Source organism: Felis catus, chromosome A1 (assembly GCF_018350175.1).
Source record: "Felis catus isolate Fca126 chromosome A1, F.catus_Fca126_mat1.0, whole genome shotgun sequence".
Lineage (NCBI taxonomy): Eukaryota > Metazoa > Chordata > Mammalia > Carnivora > Felidae > Felis > Felis catus.
In genome coordinates this window covers 70,202,509-70,220,375 of record NC_058368.1, presented here as the reverse complement: position 1 = coordinate 70,220,375, position 17,867 = coordinate 70,202,509, and the positions used below count along the sequence as shown (strand labels likewise).

General features: G+C 42.3%; 1 protein-coding gene and 1 long non-coding RNA gene across 30 annotated transcripts in view; one reads left to right on the top strand and one right to left on the bottom strand.

The window, feature by feature from the left end:
- The window catches only part of DOCK9 (dedicator of cytokinesis 9), a 291,308-nt gene that overhangs the window by 158,471 nt on the left and 114,970 nt on the right, over positions 1 to 17,867 (top strand). For all 24 annotated transcript variants that reach the window (XM_023252831.2, XM_023252829.2, XM_023252810.2 and 21 more), the window contains exons 4-9: positions 861 to 943; positions 2,674 to 2,743; positions 4,588 to 4,683; positions 5,685 to 5,819; positions 11,443 to 11,617; positions 12,524 to 12,591. In XM_023252831.2, the coding sequence (XP_023108599.1) occupies positions 861 to 943; positions 2,674 to 2,743; positions 4,588 to 4,683; positions 5,685 to 5,819; positions 11,443 to 11,617; positions 12,524 to 12,591 (627 nt within the window). The remainder of the gene's footprint in view (positions 1 to 860; positions 944 to 2,673; positions 2,744 to 4,587; positions 4,684 to 5,684; positions 5,820 to 11,442; positions 11,618 to 12,523; positions 12,592 to 17,867) is intronic.
- Positions 6,864 to 17,221, bottom strand: LOC109498988. 6 transcript variants are annotated; one of them, XR_006596375.1, is made up of 5 exons: positions 16,893 to 17,221; positions 16,102 to 16,290; positions 15,915 to 15,990; positions 8,249 to 8,857; positions 6,864 to 8,126 (listed from the first exon to the last, which is right to left on the bottom strand). It is a non-coding gene; the product is annotated as an uncharacterized LOC109498988 (long non-coding RNA). The 6 variants fall into 6 exon arrangements; XR_006596377.1 differs by having other exon boundaries at positions 6,864 to 8,413; positions 8,724 to 8,857; XR_002741795.2 differs by having other exon boundaries at positions 6,864 to 8,857.

The following is a 17,867-nucleotide window of genomic DNA, read 5'->3' as shown; positions in this document are numbered from 1 at the left end:
GTCCCTACCTCTGGTGATAAGGATTTTGTTTTGTTATGGTTTTATTTTGTTTTGTTTTTTTTAACTTCTTAGTCCAGGAGAGTATTTTTCATATGGGAGATTTGTTTCCAGCCTCCAGGGGACGGAGGATGGTCTTAGTGTCCTTGCACAGTTATTTCCCAAGTGGCTTCATTCAGAATAATCATCATGGTGTTGTTGTGCATGGGATGGGCCCTGGGCCCCACAGCAGTCTGTGTAGGTTGGTATCATAGAACGTAAAGCTCCCTACTTTGTACATCCTGTTCACACATGCATGTGCGTGCACGCGATGATGTCACAGTGCCACTGAATTGGAATCTAAATCTTTTCTCCTAATAACCTCACTCTGGCCCCTATAAATAGAAGGAAAAGCCAAGGGCCGATTTGTATTATACTTGGTAACAGATCTAGTTGTCATATTAGTAAACACCATGAAAGTGTCTTTTAGGTTCACACTTTCCACCTACTCTCATGTTCTAGTAGAGGGCACAATGCTCCCTAAACAAGTGCTTTTAACTCAGAAGCCGTACATTGTTTGTTATGTAAATGCAGCAACGTGAGGTGCAGTTTTTCCCCTTGTAAAAATCTGCTCTCTGATCATGAATGATGGGCACTTAAAGTGACCCATCCCCAAGGGTAAGGCTTTAGGGGTTTTTAAGCTTTATAGGAACCTCTGATAGTGGAATTTCAGGCAAGGGAGGATCGAAGTGAAAGAATTGTTTTGATGTTTGTGTGGCTGCACATTCGTAAACCTTCCCAAACGTTCTCCTAAAGCCATCACATATCTTTTTTCTTTGCCTCTTATGCTTTCTATTTTTTATACCCTTCCCCTCACCCCGTAGTGCATCAAAACCTATAACTCTGACTGGCATCTTGTGAACTATAAATATGAAGATTACTCGGGAGAGTTTCGACAACTTCCAAAGTGAGTAAATGGTCAGACCACACAAGGTGGGGTGATACACGTGGGCAGTGTTTTTTGTACTCGAGAGGCTTAAAGAGGTATGTAACTTCACATGCAATCAGAGTAATTGGAGAACATATTTCTAGATGGTTTGTATGTAAATGGAGTAGCTATTGCTTCCAGGGTATTTGATAATAGGACTCAAACCTAGTACTCTGGGATTAGTAAATGGTATAAACATGGATGGTTTAGTTATGGCCAGTGATTGTTTCCAGGGTACCACTGATAGAACAGGTGGAGTACTTTCAGCGAGAAATAGAAAACAAAGAAAATGTAAATGCTACAGTGTGTCTTACCTTTAAAAGAATACTTTGGAGAAATATAAAAAGCATGTCATACTGAATAAATTTTATGTTTAAAAAAAGTAAATCAAAGACAAGCATTCCCCAGACAATTTTCTTACTTTCTTTGAAGTATTAATGGGTTCTGGAATACACCCAAAACAAGTGTGTTTAGATTGATCAGTGGTCATTATAGTGAACCAGGTGGAGGTAGGTCTCTTGCCTTGAGGGGACATGTTCCATTTCAGGATATCCTGAAATGATGCAGTTGGTAAATTTAGGTAATAGTTGATTATGAAAATTGAAATCAAATAATGATGGATTGTATTGTATCAAAAGTAGCCATCACCAATGAAAATTTTACTTGCAACCCTATTAATATATTTTTCTCTATGTTTGTTGCATCTGTGAGTTTAAACCATTGAAACTATTCTCAGTGGACCTAGATGTTTGTTTTTCCTCTTTGTGTGGTTCAGCCACTCCTTGGGAGTGTTTAGCCAAGTTCCCCATTGACTCTTTTTAAACTTCAGCTGAAGACACTCCCTTCCAGCATTATCTTCTCCAGATGGGGTGTGCTCCTTAGTTCTGTATTTACCCAGTACTTATTTGGGGACTTCTAAATTCTGTCCATTTGATTGCCTGAACCTGTCTTCACGGATAGTCTGGTTCATACTATTCTCATGGCTTTCTTAGAACATACTGCGAGCTGTAGCATACTGACTGCATGATATACTTTCACTGCTGGTAGATTTTACCTTTGGCATTAATAATTTTGCAGTTGTGTGATAAGAAAGAGAGGGAGGATACTAACAGTGATTAAGAACATAGATTCTATAGTCTGCCTTCATCATCTGCTCTCTCTGCCCTCTGTGAACCTCAGTTTCCTCATCTATTAAATGGTCCTACTACCACCAGTCCCCACCGTCTAAAGGACTGAACGAGGTAATACATGGGAAACGCCGTGCCTAGAACATACCGTTTAATATACATGCTGGCCGCTGTTTCAGTACTTTCGTTGTTAACACCATCATCATTAACACTGTGGTTCCCACTCTGAAGACCATGACCCCGGTTCCCATTTTTTCTTATAAACTTCATTTTAAAAGTTATTCTACCAAGTCTTTTTTCCCCCTTGTTCTACCAAGTCTTTATTAATTAATGCACTTTCCCATTTTTAATATACCTATCTAACTCCCAACAACCTAGCCCCGCTCTTCTACATGGCTTCTGCGGGCTCTCTAACTCTTGGATCACCCACTTTGCAAAGCAGTAGTGTGTCGATTATTTTTATTCTTCAGCCGAGTGGAACAGCTTTGAGTTTGTTAAATGTCTGTTCCTCTAATGGGGGAAGAAGTGCATCTCTTCATGGATTAGGTAATTATAAAACAAGTTTCTTTCTTCTTTTTAAAGCAAAGTGGCCAAGTTGGATAAACTTCCAGTTCACGTCTATGAAGTCGATGAGGAAGTTGATAAAGATGAGGTAAGGTTATCGCTTGCGGATCTGGAAACTGGTTTCGTTTACAGACTTTACAAGATCTGTTGGAAAATTACCAACATTTAAGCCAAAAGGGGAATTGGAATGTTTCTTGAAACGGGGAAAGAATTTTTATTCGATGTATTACTGGATTGATTGAAATAAGGTCTCCATTTCAACTTGACTGCTTAGCATTGCAAGTTCTTCCTGTCTTGTTTATTTGTTCCGAGATCATTTTCAAAGGCCTGGATAAGATTTGGCTACATTGTTAAGAGACACCAAGATTACTTAGACCTTAAGTTTAGGTTGTTTTTCAGCAGACTATCTTGAAACGAACCGCCAGTAGACTTTAAATGGCTCTTTCTTTCAATGATGGGTTTGAGTGACGCATATGGTATCAAGAAGCTTTTTTCTTTCTTTTATTCTTAAACAAGGGCACTCCCCCTTCTCTTGAAGAAATCTATAGAGAGAGCTGGGCATTAAGGTGACTGGCCACTGAGCAAGGGAGACCTAATAACAAGTCAGGGCTAGCTGTCCTCTGCGTTTCTCATCTCCCCTGCTCAGTATTGGCTGCCTCATTGTGAGTTTAGGGGGGAGAGGTTCCTTTTTTTTTTTTTTTAATCATCAGGTAAGCTGTAACACCAGCCATTCAAGAATGTGAACAATGCCCATGGTGGGAAATTATTTTAGAAACCACTTTTAAAATAATTCTGGAAGAGTAAGTGACCGTCCAAAGTGAGAAACAAGATAGTAAAACCACTTGGTGCTGATTAGTAGTAAGAGTAGGACCAATCGAGATAACGCATGTGAAGGGCACACTGAAAACTGTCAAATCCTAAACAGATGAGTTATTTCTGTTCTTATGAATAATAAGAACAGTAAAACCACCAACATTACATTGAGATGGTCTAAAACAAAACAGAAGATGGGTCTTTCTGCAGTTGTCTCTTTGATTACAAAAATAAAGATCATAATTGGAGACTGGTCTTATGGGATGTGAGTTGGGTAACATGACGGTGAGTGGCCCTCTCGTCCTCCTGTACCTACTGAACGTCCATCAGGTACCGCCTTAGAGGGGCAGGGGCCCACAGGGCCAGGGCCAGCTGCAGTCTGCCAGATTGTGTGTGTGTGTGTGTGTGTGTGTGTGTGTGTGTGTGTGTGTACATACGTACACACCTGTCATCTGTCTGTTACATGTACGAGTGTTTGCCTGACATATTTTCAGCAGCAACTGGCAACCCCATGCCCGCCTCCCTGCACCAGAGCTCACAGCTGGAGCTGGAACGTGCAGAAGCATGTTTTTTTATTTTTCTAGCCACGTCCCTTCTCTTTCCTAACTCTCCCCCTCTCCTCTCTCTCTTTCGTTCTTTTCCATTGCCCAATCCTTTTCTCTCATCCCTCCTTTCTCTGTTGCCTCACATTTCCTTCTTTTCTTCGTTCACCTTCCCCTGAACTGAGCCTCTGGGAAGTTTTCCAGGAATTTGCTTTTGTCCTCCAATTATAGGGGAGTGTAATTTGAAAATATTTTTCATGAAACCCAGCAGGACCTTACAACCTGAGTGGTCAAGTATGGTATGTACTTTCTGTGGCTCATTAAATACTCAAAAATAAAAAATTTGGACTGGAACTAGCTTTGCCTTTTAATGGACTAGAGCTTTCAGGGATTGATGCTTCTCCCTCTCTTTTCCTGCCGAGCCGGCTCTAAAGTGACTTGTGGCAGATGGTAACTCCAGTAATGGGGCACGATGGGGCAAGCCGGCACCAGTTGAATGATTTTCCTTTTGACCAGAGTCACAGCAGATAAGATTAGTAGTGACTGGAGACCAATTGTGGTTTTCCTTCTCTCCTAGGATGCTGCCTCCCTCGGCTCTCAGAAGGGCGGGATCACCAAGCATGGGTGGCTGTACAAAGGCAACATGAACAGTGCAATAAGCGTAACCATGAGGGTAAGGCAGTCCATCACCCTGCACTCCCCTCTCCTGAAACCCTTCTTGCTATAGGTCTCGGGAATCATGCTCAAAATGAATGGGCATGTTGTTCTTCCTGACAAAAGTGACATTGTCTGGTCAATAAGATGCCTCCCTGGTGATCAACCTCCAGTGGTACCATCCTGCTCGCACCCACTTCCCCTGCTTCGTGCCCGACCACCAGCGTGACGAGATCTTCATCATTGGGCTGGTGCGAAGGCACAGTTGCCGACACAGGCTTTCTTCTCTGTACCCACGACAAAAGCGATCGTGGCACCTGCAAGCACATCACCCAGGGGCTAAGTCTCAGCACTTTTGGGAGGTCTACTGTGGCAAGGTGAACAAGAGCAAAGCTGGAGGACTGGAAGGAAAATAGTTTGATTGGAAGGGGGTTGGAAAGAGAAGAGCAAAACTAGTATAAAAAGCCATTCAGGAAAGAGGTAGGAGCAGAGGAAGAGCAGCATGAATACTGAAGAGAAGAGCCATAATGGAAGGGAGGGAGGGTGGACAGGGAGAGAAAAAGGAAATCCAGGGAAATGCGGACTGTCATAATCCTGAGGCTGGAAAATCGTTCCGTGTCGCGAGGCAGAGAAAAGTTCCTCTTCTGCGTGAGCAAGAAACCCTGGGGATTTGAGAAAGTTTCCATCCTTCTGTGCTGCATCCCAAATTGGAGCTCATCGCACTGCTTTTGGGTGGTTATGTAAAAATATCAAATGCTGTGGGTAAGAAAAAATGACCCATGAATGTTAAGTGAACCACCTCCTCAGAATTTAAACGCACTGAAATTATTAGACGTGATGGAGAGTCTTAACTCACCCTTACCTGGGGCGTTGGCCAGGATTAGATTGGTTTTAGAGAGAATAGAAACGGTTTTTACACGTGTGTACTGTGTAAAAACACGTGTGTAGCTGTGAGTGGTTGGTAGGGACTGTGACTCTTTTCGTTTTGAAACAAGAGCTGTGTATGTATTTTTCTCCCAGTCATTTAAAAGACGGTTTTTCCACCTGATTCAACTTGGTGACGGATCCTACAATTTGAATTTTTATAAAGATGAAAAGATCTCCAAGGAACCGAAAGGATCGATATTTCTGGATTCCTGTATGGGTGTGGTTCAGGTAAATATGAGTAGAGTTCTATCATCAAGTTTTCTGATCTGTAAAAGTACCATCTGTGAATTTGCAGATTTAAGCAAATACTTCCAAGAATGGCAGTATCGGGGGAGGAGGTAGAACAGCTGTCAGGTAAGTAAAGGCTCGTTTTTCATCAGATACACGTGAAACAGGCAGACTTCTGTTGTAGTCGGCTGAGCACCGTGGGGCTGAGCTCCAGTGTTTAAGGCTCAACCACTTTATAGCTGTGTGACCTTGGCCAGGCTATTACCAAAAGTTTCTTCATGTGCAAAATGTGGGTCATGATCATGTTTCCTTAGTAGAGTAAATTGAGGGGACTGGATGAATTCATTTGGAAATATTCAGAACAGTTCTTAGCATCTCCGTGATGAGTTTTATCATTTCTCTCATAGTACCAATAACAGGATTAATCAAGAGACTGGGTTTCAGATCCAGACTGAGTTCAAATCCCTGCTCTACCACTACCAGCTGTGTAGCTTTGGAGACACTGATCCTCTCTGTGCCTCAGTTTCCTCATTTGTTAAATTGGAATAATTGTATTGAATATGGTTATTGAGAGGATTAATTAATATATGAAAAAAGAGCTTGGAACAGTGCTGGCACATGGTAATAATTTGGTCAGTATTGAATATTTTTGTTAGTGCTATTGCAGTTGTAGAGTTATTCTTAAAAATTACTATTATTATTTTTTTTTTGAGAGAGAGCAAGAGCGAGCAGGTGAGAGGGGGAGAGAGAGACAGAGAGAGAGAGAGAGAGGGAGAGGGAGAGAGAGAGAGGGAGAGGGAGAGGGAGAGAGAATCTTAAGCAGGCTCCATGCTCAGCATGGAACCCGACTCAGGGCTCAATCCCATGACTGTGGGATTATGCCCTGAGGCAAAATCAAGAGTCAGACTCAACCAACTGAGCCACTCAGGTGCCCCTTATTTTTAGGTCATGACCTAGTGGTTCAGTGAGTTCAAGCCCCTCATCGGGCTCACTGCTGTCAGCACAGAGCCTGCTTAGGATCCTCTGTTTCCCTGTCTCTCTGTGCCCCTCTCCTACTGGTTCTCTTTCTCTCTCAAAATAAATAAATACACTTAAAAATTAATTTTAATCATACATAATGCATAACTGTACTCACATTATAAAAAAAAATCAGACCATTACAAACTGGAGGTCCCTGTTGATCCCTATCTCTCCCTTTCCCAGGGAGCTGCTGTTACCAGTTTCGGTGTAGGACCGAAAGCTGCTGTTTTGGTGTAGGACCTTCCAAACCTTAACAGAATTGTCTTTGAAAGCAAGTTGCCAGATTCCCCATCTGTCCGTCCATCTCCCCACCCCCCTGCCACTTTCCAGAAAGGTCTAAGGCAGTAACTTACAAGGAAACATAAAACACAGGATAGCACAGATTTAAAGTGTGTTTGAAGGCAGGAGAGGTGAACAAGGAGTCAAGGTAGGGAGGAGATGAACAAGAATTAAGCTAAGAAAGAAGCATAGGTGTTCAAGAGACCTAAAACCTGCTGTGGGTGGGTGACAAACTGGGCTCTGTGCTTCCTAGCTTGGAGACCCTTTCAATCCAGTTAGCCAGAAGCTGCCCGAGTAATCTCAGAATGAAGATCATTCAGGCATTTCTCATGGGGGCCCTGAGACAGAGGGCACTGTGTGGTTAATGAACAATCTCCCTGACAACTCCTCACAATAGATGCAGTCACCATTATCAGAGAATTCTTCCTAAAATGACTCAGTGTTGGCTGATGACATTGGCCCGAAGCTCAGTTCTAATAAGAAAGGTCGTTTTGTGGGGCCAGTGTGATTGAGGTTAGAGACACAGCTCTCCGGCCTGACCTTCAGGTGTGTACTTGTTTATGTACTCACATGTTGAAAATTACATTGCATTTTCATCCCGAGTAATTCATTCATCTGGTTTAAACTGTCAAGCAGTGCAGAAAGGCAACCCTGCGAGCACTTTGTTGCCCGAGTGTCTTCCACCTCACCCGCTCCCCACTCCCCTGACGTGATCGTTTTCAGCTGTTTTCACTCTTCTTTCTGGAATGTGCCTCCATAATGCTGGAAGAGGCACGTCCGCTGCTTTTTATTCATCACTTCTGGACATTATGGAAGGTAGGATTTTAGTTCCTGCAGCCCTCCTTCCTGCTCTAATCTAGGTGAATTGCTGTCTCAGCCTCTGGATAGCCATCATTCTGGAAACTCTTTGCCTTCCTGCCTGCGTCGGATTCCCTGTTTCCGAGATCCCATGTCTTCTTTCTTGTTCCACTTTCTTATTTTGGAGGAGCACATCCTCCAAGTAGCTTCCTGAGAAAGAATGTCGAAGTTGTTAATTTCTTGAGAGTTAGCGTATCTGCCAATATTTTTGGTTTTGCATTCAAACTTGATGGATAGTTTGGGTGTATGTAGAAATCCAAGGTGAAATTTACCTTCGAATTTGAAGACACCCCATTATGTTGTTGTTTTGGGGGTCTGATGTCCCTGCTCTTCTTAATCTTCTCTTTATCTCTAGTGACTTGCAATTTGGGTTATTTTGTCTTCATTTTGATGTGGGTTTTTTTTTTTTTTTGGTAAACTGTTTGTTAAGGCAGAACCTACAAACAGAACATGGACACGTCATGAATGCATGACTCAGAATTTTTACTACTAGATTTGGATCTGTTTTGTCTTACGTGCTGAGAACTCTGGAAGAGCTCTCATTCTGGAAACTGTGTCCTGTGTAATATAGCCACCTTGGTCTTCTGGAACTCTGCTCAGTCTCTTTAACTTAGGGGGACCGCAGGGCTCTGTCGGGCTCCCCTTCCAGGGCCACAACCCAGACACCGCCTCCAGCAGAAAGCTAAAGGGCTGCTAGGGTGCAGCTCATCTATGTCCCGTCCAGCAGGGGTCATGGTCCTGCCCTACCTGTGGTCAAATATCCGCAAACAGCTGTTTCATCTCTTCTGTTCAGTTTTCTAGTGGTTGTGATGGGAGAGCGAGTCCAGACCCTCTTCCTCCATCAAGCCAGCAGTGGAAATTAGGGGTCCATACTCAGACACCTGCAGGAGCCAAGCAGGAAAATTAAGTAAAAGAACAGGCCTGCGTGGAAAGCAAGAGGGAATGCATCGCATTCTGTGACAAACTGGAGCACGAATGGTCCCGTCTTGTGGGGCCGCCAGCCGCCTCCCCGCTGTGGCTGATGCTGGGCGGAGCTACCAGTTCAAGGGGGCCAGATGATCTGTTTTTGTCTTGTTTTTAGCAAAAAAATCCAGAAATACAAAATTTTACTTAAATCTTGGTATTTTTGATTACCGGAAACCAATTTAAAAACAGCCCCAGGGACGCCTGGGTGGCTCAGTCAGTTAAGTGTCCGACATTGGCTCAGGTCATGATCTTGCAGTTTGTGAGTTCGAGACCCGCGTCGGGCTCTGTGCTGACAGCTTGGAGCCTGGAGCCTGTTTCACATTCTGTGTCTCTTTGTCTCTCTCGGCCCCTCCCCTGCTCATGCTCTGTGTCTCTCTCTCTCTCAATACATCAAAGTACGTTTCTTCACAGTGTAAAGTAGGCAGGACCAGAAACGGTCAATGACAGTGAATTAACTTCTTGTGTGGGATTTCCAAGTAGGGGTTTCATTTGTATTCTTGAGCTAAGAGACCTTTCAAGTTACTTTCTAGTTAAATCTTCAGACATTTCTTTTAAAGAAAAGTTTAAAGCAAAACTATTAAGAGTTTTGTCGCCTGTCTTCGGCACAGCGTGTAGGTGATTTGTGCATCCGGCATCCCCAGGTTGTCGGTCAGCCTGTGCAGTGTCCTCCATGACCTTAGGTCCTGACTTTAAGGAACACCTCTTCCTTCATATTCTTCATATTCTCTTCCTTCATACTCTTTCTTCATCAGATGTGGCTGATGGTGTTTAACATTTGATGAATTGTATCTAAGGCTTCAAAGAGTTAAATAATTTGTTTTTATCCACATCTGTTTGGAAGCTAAGCACCAACACTGTGGTTTGTTTGTTTTTGAATTGTTTTGGGACATTGTGGGAAAAAAAAGTAGTTGATTAATGCTATGGGTTTAAAGAAATGCATAAACTGAAGATTTTAAATAAACCTGCAAGTAATCCAGTGTAGCATCTTAAGGCCGAAAAGCATTTTAGAACCTTGAAGTTGATTACATTTATTTTCAGATTAGGAAGATCAGGCTGAGAAAGAGGAATAACTTAGAACCAAGGCCTGATGTCTCCCCCACTTTTAACTTATTTTCACAGTTGTGACTGGGACAGAAAACATATTTCGTACCTAGCCTTTTGACTCCTGTCTGATTCTGGCCCTGACGTGAAGTGAGGCGCCCGCAGCGGGCAGTATGTACGTAGCTTGTGTGGCCTGCGTGTTTCTGAGAAGCACGCTGCCAAGAACACGGCCACCTTGGGGAGAGTCAGGGCGTCCCTGCCACCTACACCGAGGAGCCTCTCAGGGACTGCGGCTAGCCAGTCAGCTGCTAGTGGGTGAGGGCTACTCTGCCCCCTACAGGTTGCCCTCAGCCTGTACATGCAAGGAATCTTGGGCTGTGGTCCTTAGAGCCGAACTTCTTTCTAGTGCTGTTCCCTGGAGACGATTGTGCTCACCAGGGGAGGTTTGGTACTGTCTGGAGATGTGTTTTAATCTTCACAACTGGGGTTATGTTCCCTGCATCTAGTGGGTAAGGCCAGCGATGCTGCTAAACATCTTGCAGTGCACAGGCCAACTCCCACAATACTTACCAGCCTTAAGCATCAGCAGTGCCAAGGCTGAGAAACCCTGATCTAGGGCACTTTCATCCTCCATCATTTAATGCATGTGACTACTGTCTTTGTACTTGGAGCTGGACACCCTTTGACAGGTGTAAAAACTAGAGGCATGAGGGAAGGCTGTAGACATGGTGTCCAAATAGCTCTGGGGACTCACAAATGATGGGAAAGTTCCAGATGAGGAGGTCAAACACACTGAGAGATAATGTTTGCTTTATAAAATGGGATACCACGCACTACTTCATCAAAGGAAAAAAAGGAGCTGGAGGAGTTGAAAATTTTCAGTGAAATTTCATTCACTCAGTAAATTTTTTTTCCCAGAGCTTATTGTGTACCAGGCAGTGTTCTAGAAATCTGGATGTAGCATTGAACAAAAGTAATCTCTACCCTAAGGAGCTCTCATTCCATTTGAGGAGACAGGCAACAAGTAAAATCCATGATGTGTCAGATGGGAAAATAAAATTATGGAGAAAATAAAGCAGGGAAGGTAGAGAGTGATGAGGGTTTGTGGGGAAGGGACTTGCATTTTTTTTTTAAGTTTATTTATTTGTTTTGAGCGGGGAGGGGCGGGGGGGCAGAGAGAGAGAGTATTCTAGGCAGGCTCCGCAGAGCCTGACACGGGGCTTGATTCTGCAGAGCCTGATGGCGGGGCTCGAACTCATGAACCACAAGATCATGACCTGAGTCAAAGTCAGGCGCTCAACCGACTGAGCTACCCAGGTACCCCAGGGGCGTGCATTTTTAAATAGCTTGGCCCCAAATGCCAATGAGATAGCATCAGTCAGAAAATAATAAAGAGGAAAAATTTTAAGGCCATTCCAGTTCTCTTAAAATGTGTCTCTGTACTCCTTTTCCATTTCAGAACAACAAAGTTAGACGTTTTGCTTTTGAGCTCAAGATGCAGGACAAAAGTAGCTACCTCTTGGCTGCAGACAGTGAAGTCGAAATGGAAGAATGGATCACAACTCTCAACAAGATTCTCCAGCTCAACTTTGAGGCTGCAATGCAAGAAAAGCGAAACGGAGACTCTCATGAGGGTAAGCAGACCTCGCTTTCTCCAGGGACATGCATACTTCAGGGCATAGGGAGCCTGTGTATCGCCAGGTACGTGAGCACTGGGGCAGATGTGAGCTCTTCACAGAGAGTTTGTGAGCAAAGATTTCGTCACATTAGAATTTACTACCCTCACAACATTTTTATCAGGAAACCTTAAATGGGAAGAGCCACAGCTTCGGGGCAGAAAAGAAGACTGAGTTCAAGTCTCCGCAATATCATTTTTCAGCTGTGAGACCTTGGGCAAGCTACTTACTTACATATTCTGAGCCTTGGTATTCCCATCTGTGAAGTAAGAATAAAACAGAACTTGCTGGTCGATGGGAAGATTAAATAAGATTATGTGTCTCGAGTACCTGGCACAAAATCAGCACTTAAAATACTGTGGTTATTACTGTCATTAATCCTATCCTTTAGATTTTTTAAGACAAAGTTAAGATGGGCAGAAGCCTCATTGGTGGGAAGAATCTGGCTATGTTCTTGACAATTCATGTTTTGTTTCAGGCTCTTCGCCCGGTGAATCTCAACCCTGGCTGTACCTTAGAAATTCTGTGAAACTTTTTAAAAAATTCTCTTTCTTATTTAGTTGGCCTGGGGTGGGACCTGGGCAGGCATTTTAGTGGGTCTGATGGATGTGGCCATGCAGACTGGTGTTCATAACTAATATCAGTTCTTTTTAGACAGTGTCCATGCTGTATCAATTATTAAATATTTGGTTCTCAACCCTGGGTGTAAGTATTTTTTTTTAAAAGCTCTGAGGTGTTTTTAATGGGCATTTAGAGTTGGAAACCACTGCATTCAAGGGTGAATATAAGAGACCTTTGACCTCCTGCTTTAAATAAAATACATTCAATTACAAGTAACTCAGGTCATCTGTTTCGCCATTTTAGATGATGAACAAAGCAAATTGGAAGGTTCTGGTTCCGGTTTAGATAGCTACCTGCCTGAACTTGCCAAGGTAATAAACATCTTCAGTCTTCTGCCCTTCATAGAATGATACTGAAATATTTCTCATTTCCTAGCTTGTCCAGGATGGAATCTATTGAAATGATTAACAATTACATTGTAGTAAATCGTTAAAAAAGACATTGTGGTTACTGCTCTCTATTTTCTGTCCTAAATGTGAGGGGAGATTTTAGTCTTGTTTTCTGGAAAGTGCCGTACAGATTATTCTTTTTATTATTCTGTGTCCCTGCCCTTCCATAATGTTTACTACCAGAGTACGAGTATTGAAGAAATAACCAAAACTCACAGGTAAAGTTTCCCACGTTAACATGGTACCTACTATGTTCACACATACGCTCTCCCTATTCACGTTAATAGACACACTTCCAAAGAGGGTGGTCTGTGACAGTCCTACTGCTAAACCAAACAGGGGTTGCCTGAGTTTTGTAAATTGCCTCTGGGTCACTCTGAATGAAAAAAAAAAAAGTTACACTTGTCTTTAATAATTTTGAGAAACCTTAAAGTTACTGAAAATCACAAAGATCAAAACAGCTGACCTTATTCCCATGACCCAGATTCAACCCTGTTACTCTGTGGTCCTTTTAGCTTCCATATTTTTTAAAGAAATAAAACATCAACTATAGTTAAAGTTCTTTTTAAACACCATCCTTACTCCATTCCCTTCCTCCTCCACAGCCTCAAGCGGTGACAGACACTGTTATGAGTTTCCTGTGATTACTTCCATCTTATCTCTGTATCTTTCCCAGTGTATCTATCATAATGATCTACATGGTTGTGTTCCTTTCATATGTTTAAAAATGTGGGGCGCCTGGGTGGCTCAGTCAGTTAAGCACCCGACTTCGGCTCAGGTCACGATCTCGCGGTCTGTGAGTTCGAGCCCCGCATCAGGCGCTGTGCTCACAGCTCAGAGCCTGGAGCCTGCTTCAGATTCTGTGTCTCCCTCTCTTTCTGCCCCTCCCCTGCTCGTGCTCTGTCTCTTACTCAAAAATGAAATTAAAAGAAACATTAAAAAATTTTTTTAAATGTTATATAAATGCTAACATATTATTCTGTACTTTTCTTTCTTAATTCAACTTTGATTTTGAGATCTGTCCAAGCTGGTATATAGATGTAGTTCATCCCTTTGATTGCACCATGTAAGCATTTTATTTTAGCTGTTCTGTTATTTCCAATTTTTTTTTCCATTACAAACAATGCTACAATGAATATCCTTGTACTTGTCTCCTTGTGCGCATCTATGAATGATTCTCTTTTAAATGAGAGAAATATCTTTGTCTTCTCCAGCCATTTCCATTCTTGCTCTGTTACTGCCTTTTTCTTCTTCTCTGCGAATACAGTGTAATAGAGACCCTACACACCCACATCTTAAACACTGTAATAGAAAACATGGTTTATCCATATACGATTATAAATAGACTGACATTCATCATTGACCTTTACTTTAAGACAACATAGCTGTTCTAAAATATAAAATCTCCCTCCCTGGCTAGGACTTGAGAGTATTGTTTTTCTTCAAGACTTGACTGTTACCACAGTATCTTTTTAGCACCTGCCTATTAAAGCTAATTTTAGTGTCACCATTGTAACCGCCTACTAAGCTGGGACGGCTTTTGGCTTGTGTGTATGTGTTTTTGTGCTATGAACTTCTATGCATCGTATTTTGCATTGAGATTCACTTTTTTTGTTTCTGGATATTTGGGGGGCTCTTAATTTCTCAAAGCAGAATGTTTAAACCCATTTTATTTATTGAAGCAGATAATATATGCAATGCAATCCAGAACTTGGAAAGTAACTTTCTACACTTACTGGGTGAACACCGTGGACACCTAGGAGAAGACTCATATTGTTTGAGCTTAATGTTGATTAATTAGAAATCTGTATTTTTTTTCTCCCTGTGAAGACATTCAGGAGTTGTGCCCTCCTTTCTTCTCTCACTGACTACCTGTAGTTGGCCAGCATAATAATTCAATATTTCTCAATCCTAAGACCTAGGAAAATTTTTATTTACTTTATTTTTTTAAGTTTATTTATTTTGAGAGCAAGAGCTCACAAGCAGGGGAAGAGCAAAGAGGGAGAGGGAGAGGGAGGGAGAGAGAGAGAGAGGGAGAGGGAGAGAGAGAATGAATTCCAAGCAGCCTCTGCACTGTCAGTGTGGAGCCCAGCGCGGGTCTCGAACTCATGAACCATGAGATCATGACCTGAGCCGAAGTCAGGAGCTGGATTCCCAACTGACTGAGCTACCCAGGCTCTCCCTAGGAAAGTTTTTAAACTTTCCTTAGTTTAGTTATATGAGATAACATATATAAGAGAGTTAACGCACACACACACAAAGATATTTAGAGCTATTTTCAAACTGTGTGTAACAGGTTAGTTGAAGCAGTTTTGGTTGGTTAAATCAGATTAATTAGTTTAAACCCCCTATTTCTTTTTATTTTGCTTTGCTTAATTAATTAATTAATTAATTAATTTAATTGAAGTAGAACTTACATGGAACACTAATTGGATAGCTCAGTGGATTTCACATTTGGGCACCTGTATAACCACCACGCAGATCAATACATAGAACGCTTCTAGCACTCCAGCAGGCTATCCTGTCCTCCCCTCCCAGCTGATATGCCTGCTGTTTTTATATGTCACTGTAGATTAGTTGTGACTGTTCCAGACCTTCTTATCAGTGGAATCGTACAGTATGCGCTCTTTACATGAGGCTTCTTTAACTTAACATTATATGACCCAGACATTTAAAAAATATAAATGGAATAGAACTGAATAGAGAATATTAAATACATTACCCTTAAGAATGACAGATGTTATTTAAAAACTTTTTTATTAAGTAATCTCTGTGTCCAACATGTGGCTCGAACTCACTACCCTGAGTCTCATGCTCTACCAGTTGAGCCACCCAGGCAGCCCAATGTAGTATGTGTATATGTATTGGGTTGTGATATAAACGTATTTCTTACTGTGGTCATGGTCAAAGCCTGAAAAAGAAAGCATTATAAGGGGCTTCGCTGTTGTTATTTCTGCCCCCGACCCCAGCTCCTAAGTGTTTTAAAAATATTTTTATTTCAGAAGATAGAAAAAGGGCAGCAAGTAATTTTTCAAAGGGAAAAAAAAGAAGAATGAAGATGTATTGCCATGAGTCAGCGTGCTACTGGCACACTTGTGATGCTTGTGTGGTGTTGCAGGGTGGGTGAGCCCAGGCCTGACTGTGCGGGACTCTCAGCCCTTCACAGTCCAGGGCTCCAAGCACCAATGTGGTCTTAGCTTAGTTTATAACCTTCTCCACTGTGTCCGGGTGGGGACCATTTGTACCTGTTAAGGAAGCAGGGAGTTGACTGACTGCTGGTCCTCTTGATCTTGAGAGGAATGGATTCCATATTTGTGTAATCTGCAGTTGAAGTAGAGGTGGGGGGTCAGGGTGAAGGAGAAAGAGACTGTGTGCATAGCCACTTGGGAGAGAAGAGTTTAATCAGGGATGAAGAGGCCAAGAAGTCAATACCAGGGATGGAGGTGTAAGGAAGGTTCCCGCGGGAGGTCAGGCCACAGGTAAATAAGTTGCAGAGAAAAGGCGAGCGGTGGAGTCAGGCAGGAGGTACTGACTGTGTGATTTAATGGCAGGCTCCTCTCTGGTCAGCTCCTCTTTCTGCTGCATTCATCCTGTTGCCCCGGCTTTTGTCTTCCACTGTGACTGAGACATAACAAACAGGATATGAGTGACAGGAAGTTGTTTCGGTACAAAAATAACTGATGTCTCATTTTGGAATATAATGGAGGGGGGCCCTTGACATATGACAAGGGTGGTATGGGCCTAGGTTTTCAGAATATGTTGTACATTCTCGGCCCTTAGATTGCTTGTACATTTAGTACTGAACGTCTTTGTTGTTTTCTTATTGAAGACACACCGTATCTACCCTAAAATCTCTTCTTTTCCTCCTGTTGTCTAATATGGAACCAAATACATGTTTGTTGTAAATGTAACAGCACTTACAGTATTAGAGCACATGGTCTTATAAACATTTTTATTAACTACATAAACTGTAGTTAAAGTTCGTCAATTGGTTTCTCTTCTACAAAGTCAAGGGGTAAGGCAATCAGGTTGTAAACCCGAGTATGATTCATTTAATAATGTTTTTCACTGGTTATGTTTATCCTAGGTGTCATTGGTACATATATGTCACCTCCTTGTGTAAAGACAGTATGAAGAAAACCCTCATGCTCCCACCCTATATTTTCCTTCACAGCTTTTCTATTTTTGTAGGTTTCTTTGGTACTCAGAGAACAGCAACTCACCTTAATTTTGTCTCCCCAAGTGGTTCTGAAAGAAAAGCATTGTTTCGTGTTAATCCAAAATTGCTCACATTCAGTTACTTTATAACTTTTTAGCGAGTGAACTTAATCTTTCTAGGTAAACCTTGTGTTGAACACAAGATGAATTACTGTGTCTCAAACTTTATAGTCTCACTGAGGTTGAGTAAGGGTCAGTCGGCCAGGCTTAGCAGTATATGTTGGAACCCAAACAGTTTCACAGATACCTTTTCTGACTTTTTTAAACCAAGTCTGTAATAGATGCTTCCTTCCCTGTATCCTAATCCAGAGAACTATGTCATTGTGTTATACAACGGAGGTGGCTGGGGTTTTGTTTATGAGGTCAGCAGGCATTCCAGCATTCCATCTCTTGGGCCTCCTTATTCTCTGTGCTTTATTATTGGTTTGTGACACAGAGGACGAGATAGTGGTCCCGGGGCATTAGATACCTTGCAAGTAGTGGAAACAAATCATGACAGCTCTTTAAATTAAGAAATATATGTTCTGGCCTCAAAGGAATTTGCTAAGTCTTCTTGTTCCAACCTATTCTGTTTAAGCCAACAGCCAGCACAATGTTTTTCTGATAACTCATCCTCAAAATAAGATGCTGTTGGCCACGGTCTCTGGCATTTAATTGTTTTGCTTGCTCAGAGATGAACTTAAGATACAGAGTATGCTTGAAGCCTGTGGCAGTCCTTCTGGAAACGCTTTGAATGTTTGGTCCATAATTGCATCTTAGGTGAGGAAGAAAGCATTGTCAGGGTGTGTCTTTAGTGGTTAAAGGTAGGGCTCACAGGAGTGAGGGGAACAGCCTTTGTTTTAGACGAATCATTCTCTTGACTTCTAAGCAAATACCAGTTTTTACAGATGACGGCTCTGTCATTGTCCATTTTCTTCATGTTTTCCTTTCTGCTGAACCCAAAGTATTAGACGGGTTGTGAGCAGGACAGCAGCAGCAGG